General features: G+C 36.6%; 1 protein-coding gene across 4 annotated transcripts in view; it reads left to right on the forward strand.

Moving 5' to 3' along the window:
• EPRS (glutamyl-prolyl-tRNA synthetase) overlaps positions 1-25,540 on the forward strand; it is an 83,530-nt gene that overhangs the window by 44,343 nt on the left and 13,647 nt on the right. For all 4 annotated transcript variants that reach the window (XM_008587818.1, XM_008587813.1, XM_008587814.1 and 1 more), the window contains 11 exons: positions 4,302-4,655; positions 13,341-13,574; positions 14,780-15,042; positions 16,711-16,762; positions 17,253-17,462; positions 17,795-17,867; positions 19,503-19,582; positions 19,804-19,905; positions 20,418-20,573; positions 21,043-21,240; positions 21,725-21,898. In XM_008587818.1, the coding sequence (XP_008586040.1) occupies positions 4,302-4,655; positions 13,341-13,574; positions 14,780-15,042; positions 16,711-16,762; positions 17,253-17,462; positions 17,795-17,867; positions 19,503-19,582; positions 19,804-19,905; positions 20,418-20,573; positions 21,043-21,240; positions 21,725-21,898 (1,896 nt within the window). The remainder of the gene's footprint in view (positions 1-4,301; positions 4,656-13,340; positions 13,575-14,779; positions 15,043-16,710; positions 16,763-17,252; positions 17,463-17,794; positions 17,868-19,502; positions 19,583-19,803; positions 19,906-20,417; positions 20,574-21,042; positions 21,241-21,724; positions 21,899-25,540) is intronic.

Raw genomic sequence — 25,540 nt, forward strand, 5'->3', positions numbered from 1 at the left:
GCCTCGCTCAGCCAGTGAGCGGGAACCGGTCTGTATGTGGGATCCGAACCCTCGGGCGGGAGCGCCGCCGCGCTTCCCAAGCGGCGCACTATCCAGTGCGCCACTGGGCCGGCCCCTTGGAGGTAATTCTTAATCTCTGTCATTAAAAATGAGTTAATGGGAGAGGAATCTGCCTAGGTCGAGGTTGGGAGAGACATTCCACATGGACACACAGCTTCTGTCCTTGTCATACAGGGTGTGGCTTTGAGAGGTAGTGACACACCTAGAGAAGTAGGTTTGTTGTGTGGGCCTGAGGTCCTCAAACTTCCTCAGTTCATAGCACCCTCAGTTGCTCAGTAGGTTTTTTATGACACCTCTAGGCTAAATGAAATTCCTAACAGTTCTCTTTATTAAGTAGTTAAGTTCAAACAACTACATAAATATTTATATCATAGTAACTTTGGAAGAAAAAATATTTTAAATATTTTTCTTATAATGTTTTATTTTATTCTTAAATGTTGTGTTTTAATTTCATTCTTATTTTTATTTCCTTCTTAAAATGGCACACAAATTGAAAGAAAAAAATAATTCTTTTACTTTTTTCTTGAACCTTGGACTCAGATGGTTCACTATCAGACTTATTTCCTGTCCTACACTGTTTTTCATGTGTTATTTGATTCTTAACACAGCAGCTGTGGAAAATCCAGCTTTGCAAAGGAACATCATCAGAAGGAATGTAACATACTCTCATGCTAAAACTGAACCACCTTGAGCTAGTAGTAGCATGTGCAGTGTTTGACAGATGTCAAGTACAGTTGGCCCTCCATATCTGTGGGTTCCACATCTGTGGATTCAACTAACCGTGGATTGAAAATACTTGGGAAAATAATGCATCTGTACTGAACACGTACAGACTTTTTTCCTTGTTATTATTCCCTAAACAATACAATGTAACAACTATTTACATAGTATTTACATCATATTAGGTATTACAAATAATTTAGGGATGATTTAAAGTATATAGGAGTATGTGCAAAGGTTATATGCACGTACTACGCCATTTTATTTAAGGGACTTAAGCATCTTCGGATTTTGGTTTCCAAGCAAGGTCCTAGAACCAATCCCCTGTAGATACTGAGTGATGACTGTGTAGTGCTGTTTACTTCAAGCAGTTAAAATATCCCGTGGTATACCTATTGATTTTCTGTGGCACCTTGGAGCTCCTTAACACATAGTTTGAGATTCACGGATCTTGGCAATTTGGTAGTCATTTAAGATTTGACAGCAATGTAGAAGGTAGTTTTTAGGGTAGATTGGATGTATGATTAAAGGGCTTTATACGTGGTCAGGAAGCTAGGGGATGAGATTAGAATGCTTACACATGGTCAGGAAGCTAGAGGATGAGAACCTGGAAGATATAAAGTAGGGGATGGATTTAGGAAGTGGAATTGGTAAGATAGTAACTCCTAGTTTTGCCTTGGTTAACTCGGTAAATAAATGGTAAATAACCTGAGCCAGGGAAGACAGAAACACATAAATTTATTTGGAGATATGAGTTTAAAACTATTTGCAGTGGGAATGTCACGACTGGAGCTTTTAGTTTACACAAATTAAAAATTATGTGAATTCAGCCAAAAGAAAAAAAGAAATAATAATTTAAATAAGGCTGTATTCTGCTATTTTGTATTATGATTATATACCAGCAATCCTTAGACTTTTTGGCTTTGGGATCCCTTACACTCTTAAAAATAGTTTATTTATGTGGGTTGTATTTATCAGTTTTTTCTGTACTAAAAGTTAAAATTGAGAAGTTTTAAAAGAGTTTATTAATTCATTTAAAAATAATAAACTCAATTACATGTTAACATAAATAACATTTTTAATGAAAATTAACTATATTTTCCAAAACATATGGTCCAACTAAAACATTTTTAGTTAGAAGGGTGGTATGGTTTTGAAGTTTTGCAATTTTCTTTAATGTCTGACTTAACAGACTCTGAAAACCTATACTGAATACTCAAGAGAGAATGAGAGCAAAAAAGACTAATTAAATCTTAGTAATATAATGAAAATTGCTGTGACCATTCAGACCTTCTTTGGAAGGGTCTCAGAAACCCTCTGGTGTCTGTAGACCACACCTTGAGAACTGCTAGTATGTATCATGGAATAAGCATGAGATGGGAAATTTGGCTTTTATTCTCTCATTGGTCCTGGTTCCCACCTGCGCCTCTCATCTTTTACATATCCTGGAAAGATTGTGGTATTATGTAGTAAGTTAATATGTGTTCTTGAAAAACTTTATGTTCTGCAAAATTGCATAGTAAGAAAAACAATGGTGATTCTTCAGGAAAAGTAGGGTTGGGACAAACCACTGAGAACCTGTACGTCTCACATGGTTTCAGTCAGGTGTTGGCTGGATAGTAGTCATCGAAGGCTCAGCTGTGTTGGACTTCCAAAATGTCTCACTCAAATTAGTGCCAGGAGATGTTGGCTGTTGGCTGGGAGCTCAGGTGGAAGTTGACCGGAATAGCTACCAGTGGGTTCTCCAGCATGGTGGTGTCCAGGCAGTAAGACTTCTTACATGACAGTCCAGGCCTCTAAAAGTGAGTGTCCAGTAGACAAGGTGAAAGCAGCATTGCCTCTTATGATTTGGCCTTGGAAGTCTCACATAGCTAGTGCCACTTCTGTTGCACTCTGTTGGTCAGAACAGTCATAGGCTTGCCCAGATTGGGGGGATGTAGACCCATCTCTTAGTAGGAGCAGTGTCAAAAAATTTGTGAAATGCTTTGAAACTCACACAAATCCTAGTAGAAGTTCAGTACAGTTGACTGGTATTTGTACCCAACATTGCAGTCAGAGATCCTTTGCAGCCTTAAACTTAAGGATAATACTTTCTCTTTTGATAGGTAGGTCCCTGAGCTCTCCAATAGAGACCAGTATTATCAAAATTAAAGTCTAATCCAGGATATAACCCTGCTTCATCAGTGTCTTTTTTTTTTTTTCTCAATCTTTTATGCTTCAGCACAAGAGGATGTGTCTTTGAAACTTCCTTCATCTGCACTTGCACCTCCATCAGATGGCTTAATGTTATGGAAAACCATATTTTTAAGTACTACCTGCAGGCTTTTCAGCTTCTTTTAAAGCTTGTCATGGGGCTGAACCCATGGCTCACTCGGGAGAGTGCGGCACTGGGAGTGCAGCGGCGCTGGGAGCGCCGAGGCCGCAGGTTTGGATCCTATATAGGGATGGCCGGTGCGCTCACTGGCTGAGCGCGGTGCAGGTGACACCAAGCCAAGGGTTCCGAACCCCGTTATCGGTCACAAAAACAAAGAACAAACAAACAAACAAAAAAAGCTTGTCATGTATTTCTAAAGCTTTTTCTTTATTGTGAGAAAGTGTGTTCCTGCATGCTGCTTTGTTTTACAGAAAACCTGAACTCACTGGCAGAAATCACATATAAGGCAGTGTGATTTTTCTGTGTTAAGCTGATAGGTTCCCCTGTTTACCAGCCATGAATGAGTTACAAAGTAAGTGTAGCAGAACAGAATATATATTTTTTGATATAGAGTGGCTCCCTTAATTATATTCTTCCCTTACTTTATAGTATTAAGCATTACATATGCATATTAGTGTTTATGGGTATTTGTATATATGTAACTTCTCCCAAAAATACTGTAAATACCTATAAATGTATAATTTTACACAAATGAAACTATTTCATGTTGATGAATGATAATTATATCATAGTTTTTCGTGGAGCACTTAACAATTGAGATATATATATCATCTTTTAAGATTATATTAATAATGATATGTAATGCTTATTGATGCTTATTTTTTCTCAGTCTCTGTGATTTACAGCTTTTTACATAAATTCATTACTTTTTATTTTCCCATTGATTTGATGGGCTAAATACAATTATTATTCCTCTTTTATAGTAAGGAAATAGTTTATATAACTAATTCAGTGTCATACAACTAGTATGTGGTGGAACAGTGATTTATTCTCAGACCTGATGGATGTATCATAATATTTAATTAGTCCCCTAATGATAAAGAGTTAGGTTATTTTCAGTTTTTTACTATATTGATAATAAAGCTCCAGTGAATATCCATGTACCTCCACCTTTGTCTACTTCTGTCATTTTTCATTAGGATAAATTTCTAGGAATGAGATCATTCATTAAAACTTTTTAAGGGATTGAAGATATTAATTTGTGTTTTGAACTTGAAATATTATGAAACAATCAGTTTGGTATCATTTTGTGGGAAGACATTTAACATGAATTAATTATTTTACTTCTGGTTTTTTGCCTTGGTAGACAACTACTCCTCTTAAGGAAAAACCAGCAGCTTCTCTGAATAATACTTGTGGTACATTTGAGTCCGTAGTTCTCTACAACAGAGTGGCTGTGCAAGGAGACATGGTTCGTGAATTAAAAGCCAAGAAGGCAGCGAAGGAAGATATAGATGCTGCTGTAAAGCAACTTTTGGCTTTGAAAGCTGAATATAAGGAGAAAACTGGCCAGGAATATAAACCTGGACATCCTCCTGCAGTAGTACAGGATATTTCTTCCAAATCATCAGCAAGTATCCTGGAAAGTCAATCTCTGTATGATGAAGTTGCTGCACAAGGGGAAGTGGTTCGTAAGCTGAAAGCTGATAAAGCCCCTAAGGTTAGTATGCTGAACTGAGGCAAGCACATGCTTTGAAATTGCTTAGGTAGTCTCATCATCTTATAAAACAAATTGTTTATAGACTGTCTGCTCAAATATTTTGACACAACAATCAACATTTGCTGATACATGCTGTGTGCTAAGCTCTGGAAATACAAATAAGAAGCAGTTCACAGTCTTAGTGGGGGTGAGCTGGTAAAGAAACATACAAAGTAACTGTAATCCTGTGTGATATGTATAAATTGTTGGGAGAAGTGTTTGTGGTCATAAGTGGCTGGGAAGGATGAAGCAATTCATAAGGGATATCTATAGTAGTCCTGAAGTAGAACAAACCCTTTATGGGTGAACAAAGTTCAGAGGAAGGTGATGTTAAGCATAGAACTGTGGTTCTCAAGCTGTGTTATGCATCAGAGTTACTGAAGGGCTTGCTAAAAAACAGATTGCTGGGCCCCAGCCCTCGGCTTTCTGCTTCAGTAGGTCCAGAGTGTGCAGAGAAGATGCATTTCTAACAAGTTGTTCAGGTGATGGTGTTGCGATTGGCCCAGGGATCATGCTTTGAGAATCAGCAAAGGCAGAGAGGTAGGCAGGTACAGGGTGTATTCAGGGAATAATGAATGGTTGTCAAGAGGTTTTTGACCAATTCCCTTCATAGGGGAACCTTCAAATGATACTAAACTTTGGTTGAAGTATAAATTTTATCCTTGTTTTAGTAGGTCCTCAGGCAAAACATTTAGCCAAGTGGGTTGTATCACCTAGTGTGGAATGGGATTACTTGGTGTAAGAGACAAAAAGGGAATGGCGTCTGTGATAGAGGAAGACCATGTTTGATAGTGAAGATACATAGTTATATTCAGACAACAGCATAGTTCTAAAATATGATCAAATAACCGTGTTGGAACTGGATGCCAAAAATTGTAGAATCGGGCTGTGCACAAACTCAGAGAGGTGTGGTGCACCACTGGACTTGATGGAATGTGGCCAGAAGGGATTTGTTCAAAATGTGATCAGGAAATCTCCTGTCCTGTCAGGGTCCTGGGGCTTAGGCTGAGAGTACCTTGAGGCTGCAAGTTCCTCATCTTATTGGCACATTGCTGGCATCTGACTGGAAACCCTGCCACCTACGGTGCTTTCATTCACGAACATTTGGTCTCTGGTGAGGAGGGAAAATGCTTTGGAGAGATTTTGGGGTTTTGCCGCAGGAGTTAATATTTTTCTTTCCATTGTGAAGTGTGAGAAATCTTTTCTCTTTTCTCTTTACTCTTCACTCTTTAGTGAGCCTGTTGAGATCCTGCAGAGCCATGATTATCTAAAATAGCTTTGTTTCAAGGAATAAAGGCTGCTGGATGGTTTGGTTTAGGATATAAATCCGTGATGTTTCCTGCCCTGTGGTGATGTTGGTAGCATTCTATGCTCTGCATGGTGGACACTAACTATGGACCCCTTTCTAGGTGTAATTTGAGGGAAAGAGCTTTGGTTTTCAAATTTCTTCAGTCTGACTAGACTACATTGAGATTCTGTGTCGATTCTTGCTTAGCTAATTATGTGTTGAGTAGTAACAGCAGCAGCCATTATAATTAGAGTGACAGTCAGCTACATCTCCCATCCATCCTGTTTCATGCTCTCATGACTTTACACTGTCGAGGTTATGACAAATCAGCCTATGGGTAAAATAATTTAAATTTCTTTGATAATTGGGCAGGTGCTTTTACCAGGTATTTCGATGCTGGTAAATGTGATACTGAAATAAATCTGACTTCAGTTTAATTTAACCTACATTTATTGAATGCCTACTATGTACCATATTTGTGTTTCAAAATACAGCTTATATTTTTTCTCTAATTACCAACAGTAGTAAGTAGTACTCTCTTCTGTTGTAGAGAGCCAACCCAATTACTGGGAATGGAACTCATATTTAGCCTACACCTGGCACTGTGTACTACACAGTTTTTAATCTTCACAACAGGCATGCCCAGTAATATTGAAAGATGAATCCTTTTTCTGCAGGCTTGTTGTAGTAATGAGAAACTGTGGATGTGAGATAACATCCTAAAGTTTGCAAAGCCTGGATTTTGGCTGACTCCCACATTGTTACCCATTAGAGGTGGCGGCAGTGGGGCATCTCATTGTAAGCACCAGTTATGGTTTATTATTATTAAGCAAGTCTGTGCTTGTTTAGTTTAATAATTTGTCTAAGCCTCCTAATCATTTCATTTTCTATAAAAAGTAGTTGTTTAACCATGTCATGTTTAGTGGTAAGGAAAGCTGAAGTTTTAAAGTTACTGGTTTCAATTAGACTTTTCTTGCTCTCTTTGTTGTTGTTTTCCCCATTTTTCTGCTTTAGGATAAGATGGGTGCTTCTGTGAAATAACTTTTAAGCATAAAGGCCAGGTATAAATAAGAAAGAGATAGGCAAGGAATAAAAACCTGGAAATCTACCTTTAAGTCCACTTTCTCATCCTTTTCCCCTTTCTCAGTAGGTTGCTGAATTAAAATAGTAGATGAAGCAAATATAGTCGGAGGTACATAAAAGCGACTATTCCAAACATAAAATAATACTGAATATTAAGTTACTTAAAAAATTAGTCACTTTCAGATTTTAAATATTAACTTCTAAAGTTCTAAAGTTGTAATTTAAAAAAAGAAAATTTTGATTTTGAACAGATTTCACTGATGTGAAATATGAGTGCAGTTGTTTGAAGGTGAAATTATAATATTGCTTGAAATGGGAGCCAAAAAATGGTAATGACCTTATTAAATATGACAGTTTAGTCTCTAAGGCATGGTTCAACAAACTGTGGCCTGCAGGCTAAATGTGGCTTGCACCTGTTTTTGGTAAATGTGATTTTACTGAAACCCAGCCACACCCAGTAGTTTACATATTGTCTATGGCTATTTTCATACTAAAGCTGCAGAGGTAAGTAGTTGCAAGAGACAAAGTCTAAAACACGAGGGGTCTTCAAAAAGTTCATAGGAAGATTTGTATTCTTTTAATTCCATTTTTCCATGAACTTTTAAAAGTACCCTCGTATTTACCATCTACCCCTTTACAGAAAAAGTTTGCTGACCTCTATCATAGAGGAGAGAGTTTTTATATTTAATAATTTTTTTAATTGAAATAATAAGTGGCAGCAAAATCAAATGATTATTACATTAATTAAAAATAATTCACAGTTGTTTTGTTACTAATGTTCTCTCTTTTTGTCAAATCCAATTTATGGGGAGGGTGGTGCTGAAAACCGTTTAATTCTGAACTTGCAGCATTTTAATTCATAGCACTTTGTATTTTATGCCCCAAGTAATTCATCTGATATATTGATATATTTTGCCAATATTTTCTTTTCTTTTCTTTTTTTTTGAAGCTGCCTGGTACAGGGATCTGAACCCCTTGACCTTGGTGTTATAACACCTGCTCTTTTATTTTTTACCCCGTTGTTTTTGTTTTTAAAATCTAAACCATAGCTTGACAGGAGAGGAAACACATCACTGTACCCCTTTTGTCCAGTTAACAGGTAGTTCTAGAAAACCACCTTGGTGTTATAACACCTGCTCTTTTATTTTTTACCCCGTTGTTTTTGTTTTTAAAATCTAAATCATAGCTTGACAGGAGAGGAAACACATCACTGTACCCCTTTTGTCCAGTTAACAGGTAGTTCTAGAAAACCACTACCCTGTACTCCCACCAAAATAGATTGAAGAATACTCAGGCCAAAAAATACAAATGTAGGGGAGAAACTAAGAAACAAACCCATTATTTCACTTGGTGATTTTTGAGATTCTTGTTTGTAATTTGTGTGCAGTGGGTTTCTGCTATATCGGTCTTTGGTACTTAATACAAACTTGCTTTTGATCTAAACAAGCATAAATACATTGTATAGAAGATTGTGGTTCAAGACACTTCACAAGACTTCAGCTTAGGAATCTTCTAGGAAAATCTAAGGAATTTGTATTAATCGATTTGTGTCAGAGAGAAGTAGCAGGTAAGTTTTGACTTAGGTAAATGAATCAGCCCAGTTGATAAGCAACAGAGCATGTGTTCTGGGCTCTGCACCATGCTGTATTGGCTCACAGGATCAGGGTTCAGTAATTGGGCTATTTCTTACAGGTTTAGGTATTTAAGTTAAACACAGATTTCTAATCAGACGATTTTTTAAAAATGCCTCTTTTTAAAAACCTGCGAGCTTTTAGTTCACTAAATTTCCCAGCACACTTTTAAAAATATAATGTAAATCAACATTCCCCCTTCCTCAGCTAGAAGGATTTCCTGTTCTTCACCTTCCACCCCACCAAGTGAAAATCTCTGCTTTGAGGAGTCATTATTACTGGTGTGTGTAGGTAGTTTTCTCAGATGTGCTAGTAAGGACAAAGATGAGTAAACAGTAATAAAGTTGGAAAAAATAAAATTTGAAAAATGTTTTTTGAAAAAGTATTTTCATTGAGAATAGAAGAGGTGTCTAGGTCATTTTGAAAGGTTTTGTTCTTATTTTAAATTTATAAAGTTTCAAGTTTTTCCTTATATTAAAGTTTCCTCCTATACCTATGGAGAAATGTTTCCATCTACTGCAAAAATAGCTGTTTGAGTACTTTTCATTCTAAATGTAACCAGGTTGAGTTCTCTTCTATTCTCTCCATTTTTTTACCTCCCAGTTTTCAATCATAACTTTTTTTTTTAATAATTTATTTTATTTATTGAATCAAAATCAATTATACATATTTTGGGGGTTGAACACTGAGATATGTTGATTAAATCAGTATTACTAGCATATATATTGTTACAAATCGTAATTACTCTTTATGCCCCTTGTCCAATCTCTCCCCCTCCCCCCCAATTGCCCTAGATTTCTTCTCTCCTTCTGAAAGAATAATGGTTACTCTGTTACCTTGTTGCCTAGATGATCTGTCCAATGCTGAGAGATGTGATCAGGTCCCCCAATATTATCATAGAGCAGATGCTTCTTCTGTTACTCTCAAATGGGTTTTGTGTAAAGAGACATCCTCTTCTTTTCTTTGTCTCTGCTGGTGACTCTTGTGTGAATGCACTCCAGTGGTTGGCGGGCCATCTGTGTGGTGGCTGTGGTGTCTAGCCGCTTTTGCAGCAGCCAGGGTTATTGTGGTGGCTGTGGTGGGCCACCCATGTGGGGTTGCTGTTTTTGGCATGCTCCTTGGCACTGGCGGTATGCCTGGTTGTGGGGGGTGTTTGGTCCCTTCTCCATGCCTCTGGTCCATGGGCAGAGCCCAAGGCACCGGCGCCATGTGCCTGGTTGTGGGAGAGGGGTCCAGTCCCCTTCTCCATGCCCCGGGTCCCCAGGTGGGCTCTGAGGTGCTGGCATGTTGTGCCTGGTTGTGGGAGGGAGGTCCAGTCCCCATCACCATGCCCCGGTTCCCTGGGTGGGCCCCGAGGTGCTGGCATGGTGTGCTTGGTTGTGGAAGGGTGGTCCAGTCCCCTTCTCCATGCCCCGGGACCGTGGGCATGCCCTGAGGTGCTGGCTTGGTGTGCCTGGTTGTGGGAGAGAGGTCCATTCCCCTTCTCCTTGCCTCGGATCCACAGACAGGCCCCAAGGTGCTGGCATGGTGTGCCTGGTTGTGGGAGAGAGGTCCAGTCCCCTTCTTCATGCCCTGGGTCCCCCGGTGGGCTCTGAGATGCTGGCGTGGTGTGCCTGGTTGTGGGAGGGGGTCCAGTCCTCTTCTCTATGCTTCAGGTCCCCAGGCTGGCCCCAATGCACTGGTACAGTTTGCCTGGACGTGGGAGTGGGGTCTGGTCCCCAGATCCAAACCTCCAGTTCCCAGGCAGGCCCCAAGGCGCTGGTGGTGTGACTGGCCTGGAACTAATTTTTTGTCCTTTGCTTCTAACACGGGGGAACTTCCTGTGGGAACCAGTACTTGAGCTGTGTGGTTGTTTAAATTGCTACTTTGCTGCTGTTTCCCTAGGGAAGGCTTTTTGTGTAGCTCAGGGTTTAATGGTTGACCTTCTAGGTACTTCCGGCTCTCCAGAGACCTGGTGGATCTGTGTTCTGTAGAATCTTTGATCTGGGCCTGAGTTTTTTCATCAAACTGCACCCCATGCAATTCTGTATTCCCGACCAGTCTCCTCTGAGTGGTCCTGTGCTGTTTGGGGGGCAGATCAGCTGTCCTTGCTGTGCCCCAGTGTTCCCCTGGTGGGCCTGTCTCCTCCACCACCCGTGCTGCAAACACTTCCCATGGGACGGGCCATGGGCCGGTCCCTTTTGATGACTCACTGGCTTCTGAATGGCTCCCTTTTTTCAGTTGTTCTGGCTCCTTACTCCAGCACGGGTCCACGTGAACCCTATTAGTGGCCTTGCTGTCCTGGGGCCGCCAAGGCCCTCTTCTCCCCTGCTTGTGGGAGAGAGTGACGCTGTGGACCGTCTATTCCGCCATCTTGATTGGATCTCCCTCAATCATCATTTTAGGATCACTTCTCCTTACCTCAAATTCCTATTTTAAACCTTTACTGAAGTCTTTTATGTAGGCTGTTTGTTTTCTCAGTCTACGTCAACAATTACTGAAAACTTTTCATGTTTGTATTGGCATATGTTAGATAAGTTTAAAATAGTCTTTGTCCATTAAGAACTTAAAATCTGTTAACACGTACTCTTTAAACTTCTGTTATTGTATAATATTGTGCTTAATAGTACTCTATCCAATTTCCCTTTGTAAATGCCTTTTAATCCAGAAACCTAGAGTACTGAGAGAGATTATTGTCCCCCCTTCCTTCAGTTCTGCATTATGTATTCTAACAAATGTATTCAAAGTAAGACTCAGATCTCTTTCGAAAAGCATGTTAGTAGGATTAAAATGCACATTTAATATCCTCTCTAATGTTGTGCAAACCATAGTGGTCAAGATCCCAGCCTCTGGAATAAACCCTACGTTCAAATACCGGCTCTACCACTAGAGCTAGAGAAACTTTGGGCAAGGTACTTAATCTTTGTAAGTTTTACTTCTTCCTTCTGTAGAGTACAGATAAAGGTTATTTTGAGAGTTAAATAAGATAATCCATGTAAAGCAATCAGCATAGTATCTGCCACAAAGTAAATATGCCATAAAATGAGTGATTATTATATTATCAATTCTAATTCTCTCAAAAATCTTTAGGTACCTTCTAAATTGTCAGGGAAGATTATATCATGATTAGTATAATTTTACTTTTTTGAGAAATAACAACCTGAAGAGATTACTTAGTTATCTAGAATATCCCATTTTCATATATATATTGTATAAAATATATATAATTTTACTCTATTTAGAGTATCTCATTTAATAACAAAGTAGTTTGCCCACCTTAATTTTCTCTTTTGTAATATTTTAAATTGTAATTTTACTACAAACAAGTTTTTTCTGTGTGAAAAGTATGCCATCTGACTTCAAATTCTGGTAAATACCTGCTTATATTGTAAAATGGAACTTCTTTCAAATAGTCTTTTTCTAGAAATGATTGCAAGGATATCTCAATTTTTTTTTCCATTTTCATTCTTTTAGCTGATGGAAGTTTCTTTTTTTCTTGATTCTTGTATGTCTGATTAATTATGCCCTTTTTCTTAGGCTGAGGTGGAATCTGCTGTGAAAACTCTAAAAACAGAATATAAACAAGAGTCAGGTCAGGGTACAAATCAGACACTCTACCCTCATCTTCTCTTTGTGCATTTTCTCCTGTAACTTTTACTCCCTCTGTGCGGGGCCCAGTGTGACAGACTCTAAGTCAATAGGCAGAACAACATTAAATCAAAAAGTGGCTGGACAAGGACATGCGATTTGCTGTCTCATAGGTGGACACTCTTTGAAGGTGTATCACTGCTTTCATGCATTCCTAGGACCCCCATTTGAGTGTTCTCCCTGGCTTCTGTTGAGTTTCACTTAGCTATCCGGAGCACTGTTGGAAGGTGGCAGTAAAAATTGGATAGGTTAGTTTGGGGGCACTTTTCTCTCTCTGTTTTCACTGATGCCTTGATGTTCTAGTGGTGTGTTGGTTTGTGATTAGATGGTACCACCATGTGAGGTAAAACAAAACGTCCAGCAGGGGTCCTTTGCCTATGTTGCTGTCTTTTGCTGCTAAAGTCACAAGTGTCTCAGGTGGGCTGAGTGTGTCATTCTTTTTCATTATGATTGTGTTGAAGTATCAGAGGTTGAAATATAGAGGGGAGTGTCTAATTAAAAACTTCAACATAATTTCTCATTTCATTATAAATTTTTAAAAGAGTGATGTAACTATTTAGTTGGGCCCAAACTTTTCTTTTTCAATGCCGTATTTAATGTCTGTTTAGAAGGCTGAAGAAAATAAGGTTTGTATAAGGAAAGCCATTGAGCTGGTCTTTATTTTGATTTTGTAAATTTTGGCTACACTCTTTACAGACCCAGGACCTGACACTGACAATTTGCTTCGGTGTTCTATAATTTATTTGTGTTTGCTTATGTAAAGTGTAAAGTGGTAGTGTTGTATGCTTATGTGTGTTTTTTTATTTTAATGGCTTGTATATGAGAGAATGTATGTAATTTATATTTTTAACTTTTCTTTATCTGTTATTTTAGGCTGATTTAACTTGGGTTTATCCATGATTAATTTATTTACAGGAATACTTTGGTGATAAGTAAAGATTTTTAAATGACATTGAAATTTTTAGAAATTTCAGAAAGCATCAAATACTTTTCTCCTTTCTTTTTTTTTAATCTCAGGCTAAAATAAATGAGGCTGTGGAATGCTTACTCTCCCTGAAAACTCAGTATAAAGAAAAAACTGGGAAGGAGTATATCCCTGGTCAGCCCCCATTATCTCGAAGTTCAGATTCAAGTCCAACCAGAAACTCTGAGTCTACTGGTTCAGAAACGCCAGAAGCCAAAGTACTTTTTGACAAAGTAGCTTCCCAAGGAGAGGTAGTTCGAAAACTTAAGGCTGAAAAAGCATCTAAGGTTAGTGTGGTATTTTGTTTGTGTGTTTTGTTTTTTACATTTTAGACTATTTTCTTTGCTTGGAGCACTTTCTGTCCCATCAAATCTGGCAAACTTCTACTCATGTTTAAGTTCCCAACTTTATATTGCTGTTTAGAGAAAACTTTGTTGATCTTTTCTTTTCTTTTTTTTGACCGGTAAGGGGATTGAAACGCTTAGCATGGTGTGGTCTGCACTACGCTCAGCCAGTGAGCGCACTGGCCATCCCTATATAGGATCTGAACCCTTGGCCTTGGTGCTACCAGTGCCGCACTCTCCCAAGTGAGCCATGGGCCAGGAATGTTGATCTTTTCTAACCCCTATTAGATTTGACTGGATATTTCCATATGACACTACCCTTCCTTGACATAGTACTTAAACTCACTATATTTTAACTGTGAAATTGTCTTGTTTTCTTCTAATCTGTAAGATCTCAGACAATAGGAACCGAGACCTAGCATAGCGCCTAGCCCATTGTAGGCCCTTAATGCCTCACTTTTTTGATTCATGTTCCTAAAGCTCTGTCAATCTCAAATCACAGGTTTAGTTTGAGCTCTGGTGTAGTTTATACTAATTCTATTATCTTGATAGAAGTAGGGTGTTTTAGTACAGATTCACAAGAGTGGAAGACAGTAAGTTGTTATAGGTTTTGAATTTAACCAATAATATAGAAACTTGATTACTGTCATCTTTATAATTGTGAAATGTCCAATGTGTATAATTTAATGGCTTTTCACTTAGATTCCCATGGAATACATTTTGTGTACCATTGCTTTTAATAGAACGTTCTGCAATGATGGGAATATTCTATAACGGTACTGACCAATACAGTAGTCATTAGCCACATGTGGCTATTGACACTTGAAATGTAGCTATTGGGACTGAGGAAGTGAATTTTAAATTTTATATTACTTTAATTTAAATTTGGACCATTCACTTACAGATCATATTGTTTTGCAGTCACTCTTTTGCACAGTTCTGCCTGATTATCATATTCTTTTTTTTTTTTAAATTTCATTTTCAGTAGTTAGTGTATTTAACATTCTCCATCCACACCTCACACCCTTCTGTTTTTAGTCATGTTTGCAAACATGCTTATAAAGCTTTGGACATTGAATTTAAATGTGCTTGGATAGTGATTTGAATTAAATACTATCTTCCCTTTTTCCTTTTTTGTTAAACTAAAGGATCAAATAGATGTAGCTGTACAAGAACTACTTCAGCTGAAGGCACAGTACACGTCTCTCACAGGAGTAGAGTATAAGCCTGTGTCTGTCACTGGGGCTGAGGACAAAGATAAGAAGAAGAAAGAAAAAGAAAATAAATCTGAAAAGCAGAATAAGCCTCAGAAACAAAATGATGGTCAAAGGAAAGACCCTTCTAAAAACCAAGGCAGTGGGCTGTCACCAAGTGGGGCAGGAGAAGGACAGGGGCCTAAGAAACAGACCAGGTAATAAAATATGGGAACTTCAAAGTGGAAAAGAGTTTTGGATGAATTCAACTCTTAAATTATTTTTTCTAGATATAAATTTTGGTTAGTTTGACTGTTGCATTGTCAGTGAATGCTGAGTCTTTAATGTCAGCATATAGCTTTTGTTAATTTTCTATTTATTTAATTTCAAAAATAGCTAACACATTCATTTGCTTGGTTCATGAATCTGAGCATATAAGAAGTTCATATGCTTTTTTTCCATTTTATCAGTTACCCCTATCACCATAATGAATTGTTAACCATTATTACCAGTTTCTTTTGTATCTGTTGAGAGATTTTCTTTTGATCAAACAAGTAAATACAAATATACATAAATATTCCTTTTCCCCCCCAATGTTTAACACAATTGGTAGCCTAACTGTACACATTGTTTTGCACCTTAAGCACATTTTTCAGATGAAAATCTTTCGTGAAGACTAAACGAGAACTTCATCCTGAATAGTATTTAAGAATTCATAGTTTAAATATGAAGCAAAGCCAGTTTAGACACAAAACAGTGGAATAGATGACCATTTTGGATCTTCCAGTCCATATGAATAAAGTAATTTTCCTGTCTCTTATCCCCACCCCCAAATTAGAATAAATTTTGTGATAGGTTTCCTTCAATGGCTTAATAAAGAGAAAAAGTTGTTGTTACTCAGATACTTTGGTTTTAAATTTCTTCAGCTGAATTTCAAATTCTGCTTTCTCTCATCTCTCACACCATTCATACAATGTCTCTTTAAAAGAATGTAAGAATTATTTTTCTTTTTGTGTATGACTGGACGATCATATTTATAGGATAGTGGAAGAGAGAGTACAGCTTCTCACCATCTACCTACCTTTTGATTGCTTGTGAAAAGGCCAGGTTTCATATAGGTATTTTATTGTGTCGTACTGAAAAAACAGAGAAAACAAATGCAAATACACTAAAAGTTTAAGCCGATACATCCTTGTTTATAAACTCTAAAAAGATATACCTTTTATAAAACATAGCTAATGGGTAGCTTTTTCTGTGTGGATCATATACAGTTCTGAAAGTAATTGTTGATGTTTCAAGGAAAGGATTATTGTCCGGAATAGTTTTTTGTTGCATATCTAGTTTATTTTACAAGTATCTATCTCTGTAACTTTGATTTACTGTAGTTAAAAGAAAAACTTGTCAAATGCGTATAAATGTGTATGTATATATATACACATACATACCTATACATGCACATGTATACGTGTGTGTGTGGATAGCCATTGTTTTTATGTGTTACTTTCAGTGAGACAGTGATCTTACTATAATTTTACCTGGATTGAAGTTGACAAGAAGTATTTCTTTTTTAGTAGCTGAATATTTGTGAATAGGCTCTGTCTTTATTACAAATACATTACGTTAAAAAGGACTTTGTAAAAGAGATGTCTGCATAAAAATTATAGCCTTTGTTAGGTTTGGCTTTCCTAATTTTTAGGAGATGACTGAACTGTTTTCTAGGTTAAAAACATCTTGGAAATGAATATAGAAGAGATATAAATATTGAAATAACTCACATTGAAGAAAAACTAATCTATTTTGAACTTCAGAGGTTTATTTTCATTCAACCTAAAAGTAATTACTGAACGAGGAGATTTACATTTTATCTTTATTTTTAATATCGGCAGGTTGGGTCTTGAGGCAAAAAAAGAAGAAAATCTTGCTGATTGGTATTCTCAAGTGAGTATGCATTCAGTCGATTTTTATATTTTAAATTTTGCAAGGCTGCTTTATGTTTAGAGTCTAAAGTCCAGGCACAAAGTTAATAGTAATAATGTATAATGCCTTTAATAATAGTATAGTCATTTAACATGTCACAGTTTTCAAAGCATGATCACATAAAGTATTGAATTGAAAAGTAGCTCTACAGGATAGTCATTATTTATTTATTTTTTACGGTGAGTTAAAGGGATTATTCCAGAGTTACAAAGATAAGTAAATAGCCGAGGCAAGACCAGAATTCAAGTCTTCTTAAGAGTTTAGAGCCTGTTATATGTTGTTTCTCAGTGTAGCAACGTCTGTTTTACTTCTGTTATGATGTTCCATATTAAGAGGGTGTATCAAAACTGGAAGCCTCCAGATTTGAATTTTGATTATTATACTTTTGCCACGTGTACTACAATTTTTGTTCAATTTAGTCCTTAAACACTATATTTTTCTTTTTAAAAAGGTCATTACAAAGTCAGAAATGATTGAATACTATGATGTAAGTGGCTGCTATATTCTTCGTCCCTGGGCATATTCCATTTGGGAATTCATCAAGGACTTTTTCGATGCTGAGATCAAGAAACTTGGTGTTGAAAACTGCTATTTCCCCATGTTTGTGTCTCAAAGTGCATTAGAGAAAGAGAAGACTCACATTGCTGACTTTGCCCCCGAGGTAAGTTAGCTTGCTTTTTTATTTTTTATGGTTTTCTCCCGTAAACTCAAAAGGATGTTTTCAATAATGTATAACAATCAGTTTAGAGAAATGTTAAGGCCATTTTCATTAAAAAATTATATTTCTAACTTTATGGTGAGTTATGATTCTGTTTGTCACATTAATTAATTAACTGATTCGTACCTTTCCTCACAGTGAAGAGCAGCAATTATTTTAACTTGCCTTAATCTAGCAAAAACTGAAGTAGAGAAAATTTTCCTGTATTTATACTGTTGCTCTAAAATGCTGTTTGAAAAAAAAAAAATGTATGAAAAATGATTTTATCTTACTAGGTTGCTTGGGTTACAAGATCTGGCAAAACAGAGTTGGCAGAACCAATTGCTGTTCGTCCTACTAGTGAAACAGGTGAGCATGGGCCTTCGAGTGTGGTAGAGAGCTCACTGAAACATTACAGACAGCTTGTAGAGCTGAGTCTCAACTTGTCCTTTGTGATATTTGTAATCCTTATTGTCAATATGAAGTTTAGGGAACATTGATAAAAATTGATTGCAAACTTAAGTTGTATAGAATTTTTTCTAGGGCCGGCCCGGTGACGCACTGGATAGTGCACCGCTTGGGAAGCGCGGTGGCGCTCCCGCCCGAGGGTTCGGATCCCACATACAGACCGGTTCCCGCTCACTGGCTGAGCGGGGCGCGGGGGCGACACCAAGGGTTGCGATCCCGTTGCCGGTCCCCGGTCCGGTGCGGGGGCAACACTGAGGGTTGCGATCCGTTGCCGGACACGGCAAAAAGACAAAAAGACAAAAAAAAAAAAAAGAATTTTTTCTATATACAGTATTCATTGCAGAGCTCTTTATCATTAGGATATAGGTTTTATTAAAACATTTTCATCATTTTTATTTTGTGCTATAATTTTTTTCGATTTTTTTCAAGGAATTTTTTTCTTCGAATAATTTTTATTCTTGGAAATATATAGCATTTCAAACACTAATTATGCTATATTTACTTACAAATTTTGTTAGTCATTTTAATGATAGATTCGGGTTTACATTTATATAAGGTTTTTATAAGTTACTAAATGCTTTCATGTACATCATCTTATATTATTCTTACAACAATTTTATGAGGAAGATAGGGGCAGCTATTATCTTCATTTTGTAGGTAAAGAAAGGTCTCTGAAAGATTAAGTGACTTTCCTAAGTTACACATAGTAAATGGGAGTGCCACTGGAAATTTTGAACATTTGGTATTGATAATGTCTTCCAAAGTGATTATCCTTTTTTAGACTTAAAGATTGTTTACTCTTTTATTTGATACTGGTGGTGATATTCCTATATGATGCATTATTGGAATTATGGTACCACTTTTTTTTTATACAAGATTGGCAAAGTTTTGTTTTGTTTCACTAATTATACACCATGAGTAGGCTATGGTAAGATAGGCACCTTCACTTAAATTTAGCAGTTCATGGCAAGACCTTTCATACTCTCTGGTTGGAGACATCAATAGATCTGACCTATATTCGGTTCTAATACATACCTGTGCTGGATTCAGCAAGTTATTTTACTTCCACATTTTAAAAATTGAGATTATAACATCTACTTTATGGGTTGAATGTGAGAATTGAACAGGATAATGAATGCAAAGAACTTAACATAGAACGTGGCATATGCTAGCTTTTTAAATGTGAGAATTGAACAGGATAATGAATGCAAAGAACTTAACATAGAACGTGGCATATGCTAGCGTTTTAAAAAACAAACAAAACATGAAAAGCAAAGTAAATTAAGTATTAAATGTAAATCTCATGTGAAGAATATAAAGTATGATCAAGTTTAGATAGATTTATATCCTTGAGTAATATGCTTTATGAAATAGGTAATAATGCCATTCACTTAACCATTACAAACATAAACATACTTTACACAAACATACCTTTTAATTCCTGTTAATTGTGTTGCTGGTTTAACTCTTTACCAGCATTAAAGAAGAAATAAAGCCTTAAATGACTAACTGCCTCTGTTTTCCTGTGTCTTTCAGTAATGTATCCTGCTTATGCAAAGTGGGTGCAGTCGCACAGAGACCTGCCCATCAGGCTTAATCAGTGGTGCAATGTGGTGGTAGGCACACACCTCTTCTCATATGCTTTCATAATTATTTTTATTTGTTTAAAGAAAAAAAAGCATACTTTATTTTTGTATTTAAAAGATTGGGAGTATGGAAGCATTTTTAAAGTACTTTGGATCACAGTTAATGATTTTTGATTACTTACCATGTAAAGTTGCTAATAAAAATTGAAAAGCTCTCTGTACTGACCAAATTGTGCTCTGACCTCTTCCAGCGTTGGGAGTTCAAGCACCCTCAGCCTTTTCTGCGTACACGTGAATTCCTGTGGCAGGAAGGGCACAGTGCGTTTGCTACCTTTGAAGAAGCAGCAGAGGAGGTATGAAAAGTGTCCTCCCTGTTAGTTATGTTCCACTTCTTTGCTCAGGCTCTGCTTTTTTATTTTGCTGCTTAAAAATTCATGTAACACCTATTAGAAGAAAAAATTGATTCAGATGTACATGGATTAAAGAAACTGCTTATTGAAATTTTATTAGTAAATGAAATGTGCTGTTTTAAATTCTCAGTTGAAAATATTTTTGGACTTGTGAAAAAATTACAATCCCATGATTGAAATTAATCATTGTTCAGAGGATCTTCACCCAGATTACTATATATCTTTCATTAGCATTTATTTTCTCTTATATTCTAAACTTACAAATACTTCTAAGAGTTATTTGACTTCTTCTCACACTGCTTCGTTGAAATCTTTCTTAACAAGTTCACTTTGGCTGCTTTAACCTTTCCACAAGAAAAGGTTTTTATTGCTTAAAGTGCTTTTTCAAACACAATTTGTTTTAAATAGCGCAATTTATAGATCTAACTTTGAACACATTTAAAATATTGTTACAGGTATTGCAGATACTTGACTTATATGCTCAGGTATATGAAGAACTTCTGGCAATTCCTGTTGTGAAAGGAAGAAAGACTGAAAAGGAGAAATTTGCAGGAGGACACTATACAACTACAGTAGAAGCATTTATATCTGCTAGTGGAAGAGCTGTCCAGGTACCACACTGCTGCATAGGATCATAGGTGACTGTAAGCAGTCCATGGGAAGATCCAGCAATTTCTTTTGTATCAGAGAAGTAGACTCTTGTAAAAAATAAGTATTTTATGTGTTTTCTAGACCACTTTATAACTTCAGCATATCTGTCCCATTCCTGTAACCCTCGAAGGTCAGTTAAGTCATGTATCCTGAATTACCATAGCATGGACCTCTTTTCAACCCTTGTAGGTAAAGAAGCTTTTATGAAAACAGGGGCTACCCAGAGCAAAAAACCTGTATAGTGTTTTTTGACTTATCCTAGTCTCTTTTTATATCAGTTATACTTATATTTTAAAACCTTATTTAATGTGAAAAAAATGAGGGACATAAAACAGGTTTAGTGACATTTTAAAGCATGTGATCTTATAGTAATCATTTTCAAAGGCGTAATAGGTTATTAAAATGAAAGCTTATATTTTTCTATTTTAGGGAGCAACATCACATCATTTAGGGCAGAATTTTTCCAGAATGTTTGAAATCATTTTTGAAGATCCAAAGACACCAGGAGAGAAGCAATTTGCCTATCAAAACTCCTGGGGCCTGACAACTCGAACTATTGGTGTTATGACTATGGTTCATGGGGACAACATGGGTTTAGTATTACCACCCCGTGTGGCCTGTGTTCAGGTGAGGAAGATATTTGTTTGTCATTCCTTTTATAAAATACAAGCCATATTTACTAAAGGAAACCTGAAAGGGTAATTTTCTGAATATCATTCAGATAGATTTCTCTGATAATAGAAGCAAATAGAATATAGCCTAGACCTCAGTATTATATAGCTGTGTATATCATTTGCATTATTTATTGTTTCTTACTCTTAATATTTTAAACTATTTTATGTAAAACTTTTTTAGAAATCTTTTTTTGAAATAATTTACAATAGGTTAAAGGAAATATGGTAGGTCAAATGAAAGTACATTTAGCATGGATAAATGTTATACAGCTCATTGGTAGATGTTATATGTAGATTAGAAATCATATAGGTTGATTTATGTTAAGATTCATAGTCACTAGTAGGTTCTGACTCCTGTATATTATGTAGTTATAGGACTTCATAACTTCTATATGCTGCTTCTTTGTATAAATCTGAGACATTGTTCTGGATTCTAGGTGGTGGTTATTCCCTGTGGCATTACAAATGCACTTCCTGAGGAAGACAGAGAAGCACTGATTACAAAATGCAACGATTATCGAAGGCGGCTACTGAGTGTTAACATTCGAGTTAGAGTTGATTTGCGAGATAACTATTCTCCAGGTTGGAAGTTCAATCACTGGGAGCTCAAGGTAAATTCCTCATTTGTATCTTTCAACCACAACCCCAGTTAGGATTTAGATTTTCTCTACATATGTTTTTATAAAACTTAAGGCTTTTTTTATTACTCTTCTCTGTTTTGATGGTTGTTAGTTCTTTTCTTCTTAAACTAAGTGTTAAGCACCAACACAGTTCATACTTTTTAACAGTGATACCTAAAGTTTATATATTTGCTAAATTTAAAATAGTTTTTGCGGAGGTTTATTTTTATTATGTTGGAATAAAAATGATCTTGAAGCCCCTATTAATGGTTAATAAACCTCATACGGTTGGAATACTAAAATGTTTATGCCAGGAATTCATATGATAAATAAGTTATTAACGCTGAGACCATCAGAACAATGGTGCATGGGCATCACCCGGTTGTCATTGTCATAGCTAAATGTAAAGCATTGGAGATGAATTTCATACTTGGGTTTGCACACTGCGTTTCACATGTTCGTTGATTTTTATTTTGTATGTTCAAAGACACTCTAAAATTTGGTTTAATGTTTTTAATGTAACTTTCATTTATTGCACAATGTCATCAATAGATGATCTATGCTCTTAATTCCATCTTATAAACTTCTGAGGTTTAACATTTTTTCTTATGCTGAGACAGGGAATCTTATTGGACCTAGAAATTAGGAGTCCAGAATATATCAACTGGCTGACCAGTTAGCTCAGATGGTTAGAGCGTGGTGTTATGGCACCAAGGTCAAGGATTCAGATCTCCATACTGGCCAGCTGCCCTGAGACAGGGAATCTTATTGGACCTAGAAATTAGGAGTCCAGAATATATCAACTGGCTGACTAGTTAGCTCAGATGGTTAGAGCGTGGTGTTATGGCACCAAGGTCAAGGATTCAGATCTCCATACTGGCCAGCTGCCAAAAAAAAAAAAGGAAGAAGAAGAAAAAGAGTATATCAGCTCACATTACAGGAAGTGGGATGAGAAAATGTAGTAAGATTGCAGCCTTAAGCTTTTAAGTATGGAAGCTTGGCAATATTGGGATTTTTCAGTATTAATACATCTGGAGTTCCCAAATTTACTAACATTTATCATCTTACTTGTTTTAAATGGCTTCTGAGGTAAGTCTGTGGAGAATAGTAATTATATTGATATTACTTCCTTTTATGTACTATACTTTCTTCTTTACATGCTGTCCTATCTTTAATGAAGACTTTAAAGATGAATATTTTTTCTGTGTAATTTCTCCTTTAATTACAATCTTTTTTAGCTTACTTAGAAAAAGCTGTTTGTGATGCCAGCGGTGGCTTCTCTAAATCAATTTATCTTTGCCTGAGGTACCAAATCTTAAAGGAAAAACTTATTGCTTACTATTGGCTCACTTAGAAAAAAAAATTTGTCCTTACTTCTGAATTCCTCCTGTTCACTTTTATTTGCCCCTTATCCTAAGACTGATTTGGCTTTGTCTCTGTCAGTCTTCTTTTTAGGACCCTGGTGAGCCTATTAGTATGAGTTGGGTCTGCTACAGCTTCCTTGTCTATATTCCTCAGGAAAGAAAATAAAGCACCTAAGTTATAAACTTTCTTCCTACAATTAAAGAACATTGAGAAGGAGAGTTTCACTATCTGATGGAAAGTACTAATAGCACTTTTTAATACCACTTTACTTCCATTTAGTAATTCCTGAGAAAAGAAGACATTTTGAGAGATCTAGATTCATATTCATTCGATAGTGATTAACTTTGTAAAGTGTGTGTGTAAGAGTGTGAATGATGTGTGTATGTATGTGAGACTCACTCAGATCAATTAATGAGGTATCATGTGGTTTGGTTGCAGTATTATAAGCCAGCAACTCCCATAACTCTTTAATATGCCTTCCTGTATTATGAAAATAGAAAGGGAGAAATAATATGAGTGAGTTAACTATTTTTCGTTTTACTGTGTTGAATGATTAAGATAATTTTGTGTTGCTGTTGAAAAGAAAAACAAAACACAAGTCCTTTATAAGTAAATTTTTAACTAGTTACTTAGAAAATACTACCAACAAAACATTTGCTTCCTCTGTGATTTGGCTTCACATTACCTTTCCAACTGTTACATTTCATTATCCCCATTCATATACTCTTGTCTCTCTTCCTCATAGACAGTCTCTCTGATTTTCCATCTCTGTGTCTTTGCTGTGCTGTTTCTTCCACCTGGGTTGTAAGATATTTTGTCATGAAACAGTAACAGACTTACAATAAAGCAAGTACATTACAAAGAATTAATTTTTCCTGCCCGATCCATTTGAAAATAAGATGCTAACCCATTTCTCCATCACCCTATAAACATATTCTCCTACATAAGTACAGTTCAGCCAACGAAGCCAGCGTGTTAACATTGATAAGAGTACTACCTACCATCTAATTCTAGAGCCCCATCCAGGTTTTATGAGTTGTCTACTAGTGTCCTCCATAGCACAGGGATCTAGTTCGGAATTGTTTGTTGCATGTAGTTATCATGTCGCTTTTAGTCTAAAATAGCTCCTCAATTTTTTTTGATTATCATGATCTTGACACAGCACATTTCTCTTTAGCCTTTTAATTAATTAATTGGTTCCATGGTTCCCGATGTCATTCAGTGGGTTACAATCCATTACTATCATTTGTTTTGATATTCACAGTCTCTGATTTCACCAGTAGTATCTCTTAAAGCTGGCTTTTGTGTCCTTTTGTTAATGCCCATCATTCTTTGAGCTTTTTGCTTTTTGGCACAAGATGTTGTAGACTTACCTTATACATTTTTTACCCCAGTCCTGGGTATAAAGGACCCTGGTCCTGCTATGGAGGACACTAGTGGGACAACTCAAAATCTGGATGGGGCTCTAGAATTAGACAGTAGTAATGCATCATTATTAACATGCTGGCTTTGTTGGTTGTATTGTGATTATGTAGGAGGAGGTGTTTATAGAGTGATTATCCATATCTCTAAGAAACTCTGGTTCTTTTTAGTGGAGAATGGTATTTAGTGCTGGGTGTGCTCATTGCTTTTGAGCTATGACTTCTCCCAAGCCTTCTCAGTAGATGGCGCTACAGAATCTGTGTATGTATGTGTACACACACACACACACACACACACACACACACACGAGGGTATTTGTGCACACTTACAGCTATTTTCCATTATCTGTTTGTGTATGTTGAAAACCATGAGTTCACGTCAATACCTTCAATTCCAATTTTAAAAACCACAGGGCTCATTCTAATTTTCTCCCATTTCATACTTGTAATTCCCTCTTCTGACAATGAAAAACTTAGCTTGTTATCCTTAATATATTTATGTATTTGTTTGACCAGTCACCCTAACCCTAACTGCTTTTGCTACCCCCTCCCTCGTATGCACATACCCTTTTACCTGACTCTGGCTCTGACATCCTGCTCTAGGCTACAATGGCTCTTTCCAAGTACAGGATCCAGCCCTTTTGCATTTAGTTGTTATGTCTTTTTAGTTTCCTTTAATCATGAGTAGCTCTTCAGACTTTGTTATACATGACGTAGGTATTTTTGTAAATATAGGTCAGTTAATATAGGTCAGTTATCGATATAGGTTAGTTAATATAGGTCAGTTATTTTATAGACTGTTCAATTTTTTTTTTTTTTTTTTTTTTTTTTTTTTTTTTTTTTCCCT

This window comes from Galeopterus variegatus, unplaced genomic scaffold (genome assembly GCF_000696425.1).
Source record: "Galeopterus variegatus unplaced genomic scaffold, G_variegatus-3.0.2 Scaffold4549, whole genome shotgun sequence".
Classification (NCBI taxonomy): domain Eukaryota; kingdom Metazoa; phylum Chordata; class Mammalia; order Dermoptera; family Cynocephalidae; genus Galeopterus; species Galeopterus variegatus.